Source organism: Sorex araneus, chromosome 9 (genome assembly GCF_027595985.1).
Source record: "Sorex araneus isolate mSorAra2 chromosome 9, mSorAra2.pri, whole genome shotgun sequence".
In the NCBI taxonomy this organism is placed as follows: Eukaryota; Metazoa; Chordata; class Mammalia; order Eulipotyphla; family Soricidae; genus Sorex; species Sorex araneus.
In genome coordinates, this window is record NC_073310.1 from 20,634,467 (window position 1) to 20,647,479 (window position 13,013).

The 13,013-nt window shown below is 42.3% G+C and overlaps 1 gene segment (V, D, J or C); it reads left to right on the forward strand.

Annotated features, from left to right (window-relative positions):
* LOC129407048 (Ig kappa chain V-V region MOPC 21-like) overlaps positions 1-6,743 on the forward strand; it is a gene marked incomplete at its 3' end in the record, with an annotated part of 13,511 nt that extends 6,768 nt beyond the window's left edge. Inside the window, 1 exon segment of the V gene segment in view lies at positions 6,448-6,743. Within this exon segment, the coding sequence occupies positions 6,448-6,743 (296 nt within the window).
* Positions 6,744-13,013: the final 6,270 nt, after the last annotated feature.

Sequence of the window (13,013 nt, forward strand, 5' to 3'; positions counted from 1 at the left end):
CTTGCCCCTCCCAGCAGAGCTAGTCCTTCATTGAAGACACAATTGGGGTTGGGCATGTATGCTAAAGGTCCCAGGTTTTCAGCAAGCAATACGTCAATAACACTTCCCTCAGTGCCAGAAGAACATGGAAGAGGCCCCAGAGGTCAACTATGGGGTCAGTGTGTCCTTGAAAGTCTTTCTATGAGTGGATTCCTCTCTTCTTTCTCCTTGTCCTCCTCTTTCTTACTCACTGACCAGGTTTGTGGTTTCAGTGACCAGAGTTTTTAGGTTTTCTCTGACTTTAATCTTCATTCCTGACATGCTTCTGTTTCCATTTCAGGATCCAATTCTCAGGCTGTGGTGAATCAGCCTTCACTGACCGTGAACAGAGAAGAGACAGTCATTTCACATGTGGTGTCAGCATTGGAGCTGTCACTGCGGGTCAGTGTCCATGCTAGTTTCAATAGAAGACTGGTCAAGCTCCCAAGACACTAATTTATGATACATTGAAAACACTGCTGGACTCTGGCTTATTCTCTGTCTCTCCTTGAGACCTAAGCTTCCCTCACCCTCTCTGGGGCCCAGAAAGAGAAGTGATGCAGGAGCAGGGAAAGCTTGTCTCTGTGTTATCTACATGGTTCTAGATTCTTCAATATTTGTAGGAATAAAAATATTATTAAAAAAGTGATGCTCAAAGTTAGAAAATAAAAATAGGTCTTGGATATTAACAAGGAGAGAAAGAAATTTTCCAACAGTGGAGATCCTTAGTATAGAAGTAAGTTAGATATGGCTCCTTTGTGTGTGTGTGTGTGTGTGTGTGTGTGTGTGTGTGTGTGTGTTTATGTGTGTGGTTGGTGGGAGGGGGTTATAGAAAAACTGGTTCAGTCTTTGTGCTTTCTGCCAAGTGACAGGCTTTTTGTGAGTATTTAGGGATCTTACACTGTCAGCTGCTTGTTTTAAGTCTTTTGGGTAATCTACCTTACCATTTAAGATAGGTAATGCCCATTTTCTCTCAGTGCGTAATGAGACTAATGCGATTCAGAGACAACCACTGGACTAGCTCTGTTACTGACGGGATTCCATGGGATGTCAAAAGACTGTGTGGCTGCCCACCAACAAGATGGTCAGACTTCTTCGTCAAAACTCTGAATGAATGATTTGAGGCTCTTCCTGTTCCTGGAGCGAGCAGATATCATTGGGCTACACTAACACGCGACAAAGACAAATGGAATTGTCACTGACGCCCACTCGAGCAAATTGAGGATCAATGGGATGACAAGTGATACAGTAATACAAGTCTAATGAGCCTAAGATCTGAGGTGGAAGGTGGAACTTTTGTCTTGGGAAATTTCAAAAGTTCTTCCCTCAAAAAGGTAAAGTCAAGATGTGAGAGGAGGTTTAACATGTGGAATGAAGACACTAAAAACAGACTGCTAATGAGAAACTGAGGCTTCCTCTTTCATTCGCCACACAAAGAAAAAAATTCTGACTGCAGTCAGGAAATGGAGCATCAAATTGCTCAAGGTACTTCCTGCTTATGGGGATCAGTAGGGGTCCAGTGCAGCGAAGGTGTCTTAGGAAGAAGGATGTGAGGAGGTCTTCAATAACATGTCTCAGTCCCTTGCATCTGTGGTTGCACATTAGTCACCTTCTGTAGTTTAGTGCTCTCAAGCATAGAGGAAACAAATTGGACAAGAAGGTTATATGGCCAGATCCTGTTGTAGTCAGTAGCCCACCATGGATTCAAGAAAGCAGGACCTAAGAGAACCAAGACTAGTTATGTTTCATGGAAATCATGCCTGAGAAGCATGTTCCCAGAATTAGGGGCCTTTCAGTGAGTTGAAGATTGGTCTGTATTTGTCTAGATTTGTACACAAAGAAGCAAAACACCTTTCTAAGCATAGCACACTAATGATGGGCTGATGTGACTTCATCTTTAGGCAATGGGTAAAATATTTCGAGGTCAAAATCCAATTATTCCCAATATAATGGAGAGCTTTAGCCTTTTTTTAAATTCATGATATTGGAATGTAGCCGTACAAACATGGGAGGGAAAGCTGAGATAATCATTTTCAAATAGATGTCCATTTCAGGTGGCGTCAACAAATATGACTTAAAATATTATGAATGAGAGAAAAATTTTGTAAGGTGTACAAGAGGTAAGCGCCAAAGGGTTTTTAAAAAAAAATGTTTAAGTCTCTGGGGACCACATGGGGTTCTGGCAATAGAATTCAGGTTGGCCACATCTAAAGCAAATCTCAGACCCACTGTACTATTGCTCCATCCCCTATCACATTATTTAAGTCTTTTAGAAGTGGAATTTACTCTAGTATTCTAGATCAATGTTTTGCAACCTTTTTAACACCTTTGAACTAGCACCTCTGCTGCAAGCAGATCTATGACCTGTCAGTACTTTCCATTTACTGCCATGATGGTAGAATGGTGGATTCAACCTTTCCTTACCTGTGGAGAGGTCCATTGAGTGGTGGTTAAATAATGCTGTTCTAGAACTGAAAGGACAGGAATCACTGTGGATGAATATTGTCCCAATAATGAGTAGGGGCATGGATACAACTGTGATCTGCATAACAAAATACTTGATGCAGATATGAGCTTTTCTTATGAGTAGGCAACAGTAGAGTTTGTTCAGTTCCCACCAAATTCTAAATCCATCTCTACAAGCTTGAACACCACCTGCCTCCACCGAGGATCGCAGGATAAATTGTCAGCCACCACCCTGGATAAATTCCATGCTAACAAACATACAAATATATTCTAAAGCTTCAGGTACCTCCTAAAGCAGGGATTTATGGAGATGTCCCCTTTAGTATTGAATCATTGGCTATTTGCTGGTGGTTTGGTTTCCACTATTATTGAAGAACATCGGTTTCCACTCTAGCACTGTGCCATGGAGTCTGTTCCCGGGTAACTCTTTTCTCTATAGAAATAAAGTCTCTAATTATATAACTGACTGTGATTCAAGATGCAACTTACCTCCTTGCAAATCAAGATAACGTAGGGACACATCAATCACATTATTTACGCTTACTGTGAATATTTCAATGTCTTCCACAGGTCTCTCTCTATGGGCCATTGCTCCTCCAAACATCTTGTCACTTTACAGAACTGAAATTTCACTTTGTTAATAAATACATTGAGATATGGAAAGAAAACATGTAGCATCTTTACTCATCTACTACTTTTCTGCTGAAGGCTTCATAATGATTGTTTTCATTACATTTTGATTATAAAGCTTAAGCAATGGGTTAAGTTCTGTGATCATCCTCTCCCTGTTCAATAGATTGCAGTGGCATATATTGAGGATATTTCAATTCTGAAATTTTCTCTAGACAGACTAGTTGACCATGTCAGCTCCAGCTGCTTCTTATCTACTGCGTTTATGACACTCACAGCCACTCTGTTTAATGCTATCAATAATAAAAGCAACTTAAAAGATAGCCAGAGTAGTTTTCAATATACTCACACTTGCTTGAATCATATCAACTCTGTCAAGGATCACATAATATCAAGAAATCCGGGCCTCTTCCTGATTTCTCCCAGAATGACCATCAATCTCAACTTTGTTTAATCAACCCTGTAGCACTGTCTTCCTGTTGTTCATCGATTTTCTCGAGCAGGCACCAGTAACATCTCCATTGTGAGACTTATTGTTACTGTTTTTGGCATATTGAATCTGCCACGAGTAGCTTGCCAGGCTCTGCTGTGCGGGTGGCATACTCTCTGTAACTTGCTGGGTTCTCTGAGAGGGATGGAGGAATTGAACCTGGGTCAGCCATACAAGGCAAATGCCCTACCCATTGTGGTATCACTCCAGCGCAAGCAATCCTGTATTAATGCTAAAATCATGATCTTGGTAAAGACTGACTATGCAAAGAAGACATGTGGCACATGTGAAAGCATGTTCTGTCCACTGTGCCTGTGCATACAAGTTTGTGCCTCCCCACTTATACATGCTCACACATCACTTCCTTCTTACTTGCAAAAAATTTTCCCAGAATTATTCAGAAGAACAATTAAAAAAATAGTCTCCTCGTTAACTAGTATAGCTAAAAACAAAATATTTTCAGTTTATATATGCTTGAAACAATATTTTTAATGTTGGAGATACATTAAATGATGAATTAAATGACAAATGATGAATAACAAAGGAGAATTTGGTGTCCTGCACAGGAGGACATATGAACAACTTTCTTATCTAACAGCATATTGTGTGAAAAAACATGGGCTCATTTATGACCACGAATTAAACAAGGAAGCTTAAAGAGTTCAAGTGGAGCATCAAGGTTTGCCTGACATCATGAGGAAGCCACAAAAAGGGTGATGTGTCATGCTTCTAAGGAGAAATGTTGTGAACTAGATAGTGGGGAGGAGGACATACGATACTATCACAAAGTCTTGTACTGGTATATCTGAGCCTTTCTATATATTAGGGGTACATTCCATACCCACTTGAAACTGCCTGATGGTCTCAGCTGAGGTCTGAAAATCCACGATATTCAGGTGCATGGATAATGACACAGGAAACTTGAAGAGATACTCTATGAGGTCCACCAAGCCAAGCAACACTATCCAGCTTCGTGTTTTTGTTTCTTCTTCAAATAGAAGTAAACCAAGTGCAGGGGTTTGCAGCAGCCCATTCTCAATCACTTTGGTGGGGATAGGATTCTCAAACAGGACATACAGGATGCAATGGATATGAATACCTATCTGTCAACAGGAGATTTTGTTATAGTTTAGTTTGCTTTGATTTAAAAACTGAAAACTGAGCACTATTCAGATATAAATTGTAACCCGAATTGGACTGGTGAAGCATACAAACAAAGCATAAGTAATTACCCATAGAACAAAATATGTATATTATTCTACAAGTTTAGGGAGAACATGCTTCAATTTTTCTTTTAATTTTTTAAATTTTATTGAATCACTGTGAGATAGTCACAAGCTTTCATGTTTGGGTTACAATCTCACAATGATCAAACACTCATCCTTCCACCAGTGCACATTCCCACCACCAATATCCCGGGTATACCCCCCACTTTCCCACCCTCCCCTTGCGTCTATGGCACACAATATTCCCCATACTCTCTCTCTACTTTTGGGCATTATGGCTTTCAGCACAGACAGATAGGTCATCATGTTAGGTCTATTATCTACTTTCGGCATGCATCTCCCATCCCAAATGGTTCCTCCAGCCATCATTTTCTTGGTGATCCCTTCTCAATTCCATCTGCCTTCTCCCCTCCTCTCAGAAAGCAATCTCCCAGCTATGGGGCAATCCCCCTGGCCCTTGTATATACTGTCCTTGGGTGTCAGCCTCATGTGATGTTATTTTACACTCCACAAGTGAGTTCAGTCCTTCTTTGTCTGTCCCTCTCTTTCTAGCTCATTTCACTTAGCATGATACTCTCCATGTCTATCCATTTATAAGCAAATTTCATGACTTCATCTCTCCTAACAGCTGCATAGTATTCCATTGTGTAGATGTACCAAAGTTTCTTTAACCAGTCATCTGTTTTAGGGCACTCGGGTTGTTTCCATATTTTAGCTATTATGAACAAGTGCTGCAATGAATATATAGGTACAGATGTCATTTTTACTGTGCTTTTTTGCATACTCGGGATATATTCCCAGAAGTGGTATTGCGGGGTCATGTGGAAGCTCATTTTCTAGTTTTGGAAGGACTGTCCATATCATTTTAAAGAAAGGCTGGACCAGTTGGCATTCCCACCAACAGTGAAGAAGCGTCCCTTTTTCCCCACATCCACGCCAGCACAGGTTGTTTTGAACATGCTTCAATTAGCACAGAAGAATCCTCGACCTTAGATTCTCTGCTCAAAAGAGGAAAGAAAAGTGGAAAAGGAGAAGGAAGAAGTGCTGATTTATGAAGTATCCTCCTTCTCAAAACTCCTACATACAGTTCCTTTCTGGAAAATCACAGACACTGAAGTTAGTTACCTTGGGACCTAACAACTTCAGATCAGAGCAAGGAAGGTTTGAAGCTAGAAAAGAGACAAGCAAAGGTGAATCTTCTCATCAGTGGACACTAGAGGGGGCAGTGTGCCATGTACTTAGAGCAAGCTCTGCAATGAGATGCAGCCCCAGGCCCTGGGGCCCTGTCTAGTGCATGTCACTGACTTGGAGCAACTCAGAAACTCTGCCATGGTCACACTGCTGAGTGACCCTCAGGAACTCATTTGCATGACAGCCCCACCTTCACAGGGGGAAGCAGGTATAAGGAGAACTTGGAGGTTGGTCCTGAGCTGAGGGAGTCTGACACATTACAGCATTGGGTTGTCTCCACCATGGCCTGGGCTCCTCTCCTGCTCACATTTCTGGCTCACTGCACAGGTCAGGGGACTCTCTGGGTTGGTGGGAGAAATTAGCAAAGGATGCTCTGCTTCTTTATAACATCTCATCTTAAGCCCTTTGTCTTACATCTGTTTACAGGGGTCACTTCTCAGAATGTGGTGATTCAAGAATCGTCATTGTCCACAAACCCTGGGGGTACAGTTACATTCACCTGTGGCTCCAGAACTGGGGCTGTCACCACCAATAATAATTATGTTTATTGGATTCAACAGAAACCCTTCCAGAAGCCCTGGACTCTAATAGGTGATGCCAGTCATAGGCATCCAGATGTTCCTGCCCGATTCTCTGGCTCCCTGCTTGGAAACAAGGCAGTCCTCACCATCACTGGAGCCAAGGAAGAGGACGAGGCTGAGTATTTCTGTGCTCTGTGGTTCAGCAACCATTTCCACAGTGACAGATGCAAGTGGGGAAGTGAGACATAAACCTGAGCTAAGCTTCATCTTTTGCTGCTGAGTAGAGCAGGTCCTCTCATGAAGTCACCCAGCTCAAGATCTTCTCTATTTTGTTGGTGGAAAATGGCAACAACACTTCAATGCTAATTTTCAAATAAACAAAATTGTTCCAGGGCTTGATGAACTCCTTCACTTTTATACTGTTGTCCTATGACCTACCTTCACATTCAGTTAGGATCTACTCTATTTGGTTATTTTTTCTTACACAAGCTAAACACAGTAAAATTTCCAGGTATGAACAAGTTATGCTATTACTGCAAAGTCAATTACATTTTCTCAAAAGAAGCCTCATAATGTCCATTCTCACTAGGGGTCAGGAAGGAAACAATGGTTTATGCATGTATAACATATATTTTCATTTTATACAATATAAGTATTTGTATTGCTATAAATTCATATGCATAAAATGTAACATAAATCATATATGCAATATTTGAAAATTAATTCAAATCATATCCTATAGCCACGATTTTCCAGAAAAGTATTAAAAAATTTTTATGAAATAAAGGAATTTCTATTCTGGAAAATTTTCAAAACTTGTTAATATGAAGAAGTAACCAGGGGCCATCGATGCTTTTGATGTTTGGATTTGGGGCTGGGGACTGTTGTATTTTGAGGGAGGGTGTGTGTGGACATACCTTAAATGATCATGCTATGGTGATGGCCCTGGATCTGCACTCAGGAATTAATCCTGACAGGTGCATGAGACCATATGGGATGCCAGGGATAGAACCTGGGTCAGGGGCATTCAAGGCAAGGGCCTTACCCACTGTACTGTCCCTCCAGCCCTATGACACTATTGAAGTGAACAAGGCCTGCAGGAAATCCAGATTTAGGAGCCCCAGAAAATCTAAATCTCTCTGGTCTGAACTAGATGAGCCAACAGGTGCTTCCTCCTAGGGGACTAACCCAGCCCCCAACCATCCCAGGCTTGCCCCTCCCAGCAGAACTAGTCCTTAATTGAAGACACAGTTGGGGTTGGGCATGTATGCTAAAGGGCCCAGGTTTTCAGCAAGCACACCCAACAATAACACTTCCCTCAGGGCCAGAGGAACATGAAAGAGGCCCTAGAGGTCAACTATGGGGTCAGTGTGTCCTTGAAAGTCATACTATGAGTAAACTCCTCTCTTCTTTCTTCTTGTTCTCTTCTTTACTCGCTGGCCAGGTTTGTGGATATTTCTTTTTTTTTTTTTTGATGATTTTTAAAAAATTATTAATTTTTTTAATTGAATCACTGTGAAATACAGTTACAAAGTTTTCATATTTGATCCACCACCAAACCCCCACATACTTCCCTCCCACTCCCCCTCTGCCTGTGTGGCAGACATTTTTCACTTTACTCTTTCCTTACTTTGATTACATTCAATTTTCAAGAGGAATCTCACTATTATTATTTGGAAGTTTTCCTCCAACAGTCAGACATGCTGGATGGCATCAATAGATTGTATGTTTTCATTGTTTGGAAAAGGTCTGTCCCAGTCCCGAATCCCGGACCATGATAGTAGCTGCTCAGTGTCGCTGGGGCTCCATCTGGAGAAGGCGTACCGGCTGTACCTCCTTAGTCTGGCTCCCCGGTGTTGCTGGCCTCTTCTGGGGTCCGGAGCATTCTCTGGCCTTCGTGGCTTACCGGAATGCCTGGATTCTTCCGGTTTGTGGAAATTTCGATGATCAGCCTTTGGAGGATTTATTGGACTTCAATCTTCATTCCTGACATGCTTCTGTTTCCATTTGTGTCCAGTTCTCAGGCTGTGGTGAATCAGCTTTCACTGACCATGTACACACAAGGGACAATAATTTCACATTTAGTCTCAGCCTGGAGCATTCACTGATGGTCAGTCTTCATACTGGTTTCAACAGAAGACTGGTCAAGCTCCCAAGATACTAATTGATGACACATCTAAAACACTTCTGACTTTGGCCTGATTCTTTATCTCTCTCCTAGAGAACCCAGCTGCCCTCACCCTCTCTGGGGCCCAAACAGAGCAGTGATGCAGGAGCAGGGAAAGCTTGTCTCTGTGTTCTTTACCAGGTTCTAGATTCTTCAATATTTTTAGGAATGCTCCACGGCATGGAAACCGACCTCACATGCTGGAGGAAAAGGCAGCTCAGATAGAGAAGGGAACACCAAATAAAAGATATTGGGAGGACCCATTCGGGTTGAAAGATGTGTGCCAAAAGTAGACCATAGACAGAACATAAAGACTGCTCAATACCTCTATTGCAAACCACAACACCCAACACAAGAGAGGGAGCACAAGGGAATGCCTTTCCACAGAGGCATGGCAGGGTGGAGGGGATGGGGTGGGGGTGGTGGGAGGGATGCTGGGACCATTGGTGGTGGAAAATGGGTACTGGTGGAGGGATGGGTACTCGATCATTGTATAACTGAAACGCAAGCACAAAAGTTTATAAGTCTGTAACTATACCTCACGGTGATTCACTAATATTTAAAAAAAAGACAAAAAAAGATGCTCAAAGTTAGAAAATAGAAATAGGTCTTAGAAATTAAGAACAATAGAGAGGCTTAGTTTAGAAGTAAGTAAGATATGCTTCCTGTGTCTGTGTGTGTTTGGGTGGAGGGACTGAGGGGGTTTTATAAAAACTTGGTCTTCATTCGGGTTGAAAGATGCGAGCTGAAAGTAGACTATAGACCGAACACGAAGGCCACTCAAAGCCACTCAATACCTCTATTGCAAAATACGACACCCAAAAAGAGCGAAAACAAAAGGGAATGCCCTGTAGCAGAGGCAGGGTTGGGTGGTGTAGGATGGGGTGGGGGTAGTGATAGGGATACTGGGATCATTGGTGGAGGAGAACAGGCAGTGGTGGAGGGATGGGTAAACCGATCACTGTATGAGTGAAATGCAAACACAAAAGTTCATAAGTTTGTGACTGTACCTCACAGTGATTCTATAGTAAAAAATTAATTAAAAAAAAAAACAAAAAAACCCCAAAAAACCCAAAACTGGATCTTTGTGCTACTTGCCAAGTTACTAGCTTTTCATGAGTAGTTAGGGATCTTACACTGTGAGCTGCCTGATTAAGGTCTTTGGGGTTATCTACTTTACCATTTAAGATAGGTACTGCCCATTTTCTTTTAGTGTCTAATGAGCCTAAGCTCTGTGGTTAGAGGTGGTACTTTTTTCTTGGGAAATTTCAAACTTCCCTTCCTCAGAAAGGCAAACCCTAGATGTGAGGGGATGATTAAAGTGTGGAATAAAGACAGGTAAAAACGGACTTTTTTTTTCATCAACTGCTAATGAGAAACTGAGATTCCCTCTTTCATTCCCTCCTCTCAAAGAAAAAAATTGTGACTGCAGTCAGGAAATAGAGAATCAGATTGCTCAAGGTACTTCCTGCTTAGGGGCATAAATAGGGCTCCAATGCAGTGAAGGTGTCTTAAGAAGAAGGATGCAGGGATGTCTGCAGTAACATGCCTCAGTCCCTTGTGTCCGTGGTTACACATTAGTCACCCTCTGTGGTTTAATGGCCTCAAGCATAAGGCACTGTAGCACTGTCTTCCCATTTTTCATGGATTTGCTCGAGTGGGCACCAGTATTGTCTCCTTTGTGAGACTTGTTGTTAGTATTTTTGGTATATCAAATATGCCATGGGTAGCTTGCCAGGTTTTGCCGTGCTGGCAAGATGCTTTGGTAGCTTGCTGGGCTCTCCGAGAGGGATGGAGGAATCAATCCAGGTTGGCTGCATGTAAGGCAAATGCCCTACCCGGTGTGCTATCTCACCAGCCCTCAAGCATAGAGGCCTCAAGCATAGAGGAAACAAATTAGACAAGAAGGCTATAAGACCAGGTCCAGTTGTAGTCAGAAGACCACCATGGATTAAAAAAAGGCAGGACTTAAAAGAGCCAAGATTTAGTATTTACCATGGAAATCATGCCTGAGAAGCCTGTTCCCACAATTAGGGAATCTTTTAGTGAGTTGAAGATTGGTCTGTATTTGTCTAAATTTTTTCATCAAAGAAGCAAAATACTTTTCTATGCGTAGCATACCAATGATGGACTGATGAAACCTCACCTTTAGGCGATGGGTAAAATATTTCAAGGTCAAAAGCCAATTATTCCCAATATAATGGAGACCTTTAGAATTAATTTTTTTAGTTTGTGGTATTGGAACATAGCCATACAAACAGGGGAGAGGAAGTTGAGATGATTATCTAAGAGTAGAATCTCCATTCTGGATAGCATCAACAAATATAACTTAAAGTACTGTGAACGAGAGACAAGTTTTGTAAGGTGTACAAGAGGTAAGCACCAAAGGTTTTAATCGATTTGTTCAAGCAGACACCAGTAAGTCTCTCATTGAGAGACTTATTGTTACTGTTTTTGGCATATCCAATACGCACAGGTAGCTTGCCAGGCTCTGCCGTGTGGGCTCCGTACTCTCAGTAGCTTGCCAGACTCTCTGATAGGGGCAGAGAAATCAAACATGGGTCGGCCATGTGAAAGGCGAAAGCCTTACCACTGTGCTATCGCTGTAGCAAAAAGGTTTTAATGTGCGTAAATAATTAAAGATCTTAAGAAAACCTTGCTTAGTGCTAGTCTGGCCTAGAATGCATCAGACCCAGTAATTGAGGTTACTTAACCCCTCCAATTCCAGGGGTTCTGTAGGAGCATCCTCAAACACTTTAAATAGGGGTGGGTGGGATGCTCAGCCAGAGGAAATACAGGATGCAAAGGATTTCAAGTTCCCTTTTATCTACAACAGAGTTTGTTTTGTTTTCATTTAAGAACTGAGAACTTGGTCCCCGGTGCCATCTTGCCCCATTCAGCATTGAAGAAACCCAGTGGGCACCACAACACTGGAGATTTCTCCATGCCCCATACCAAGCCAATATCTCTGGGATGCCCCAGATGGAGCAGGTGCAGTCTCCCTGCCTTCTCCAGATGGAATCCCAGTGACCATGAGCTTCTATAAGCATGTCTCCAGTATGTGGCTATCAGAACTATTCCTCTGACCTTTCCTGATATGCAATGTGAGCAATGAAAAATAAATTATCTAGCATCTGCCCCTGGCCAAAACTAGAGAGAGAGCAGTGACATGTGGGGCCTCACAGCATGAGGGATGGAACCGGCTCCTCTCCCCACCCTGGCGAGGCCCTGAACAGCGATGATCCCAGAGGCACACAGGCCAATCTTGGAACCCAGTGGCTTTGGGCAGAAATGCATCTGGACTGAGCATTAAACTACTGCTCAGTATTCAACATGGTGCCACCGTGGGTGGGAAAGTGTTTTTCCCTCCCGTCATTTCTCCCTGGCAGTGTGGTGGCCACCACCTTTTCAGAGCCTATTGGAGAGCCAGGTAAGAGACTGAAGTGAAGTTTCACATGAAGCCTCTCCGGATGGGAGGTGGAATAGGCCCCTCTTCTTGCCCCGATGAGGCCCCGAGTTGCTGCCCACAAAAGGTTCCTGGCTCCTAATCAGACATGATCCCAGAGGCACACAAACCAATCTTGGAACCCAGAGGCTTTTGGCAGAAATCCCTCAGACTTATTACTAAAATATCAGAAATCCAAAATCATGCAGCTGCAAAGAGGCGGTGTGACATGATATGCTTTTGATAATTAGCAATAGAAAACAAATTATCTAATGATGCCTATTTTGTAAGGTCTGATTGTTGAGGAAAAATCCAAATAATAATGGTGGGTCTTTTGTCAAAATGTTGAATGTGATTAAAGTGGAGAGAGAGTAAAATCATCTGCCACATAAACAGGGGGAAGGGTGGGACAAGGGATATATCGGGGTTCTTGGTGATAGAAAATGTGCACTGGTGAAGGAATGGGTCTTGGACCATTGTATGACTAAGACTTAAACTGAAAATCTTTGTAACTACTCTCACAATAATTCAATAAAAAACAAAACAAAACAAAAAAACCCTGAGAATTGAATAGCACTCAGCTTTAAAAGGCACTGGTAGAGGTGAAGTATTACATGTGACATCATCAATTACCCCTATGGCAAAGTATCCACATTAGTCCATGAGTTTCTCAGGAACTTGCAGCAATTAACAGAGAAGAATCCTAGACCTCAGAGCCTCTGCTCAACAGAGTTGTCTAAGGAAAGTGGAGGAGGATAAAGAAGAAGAATAGTGCTGATGCTTGCAGATTCCCCTTTCACAAAACTCATTCATCCAGTTTCTGCCTGGGGAATCACAGGGACTGAATTTAGATTGTTGG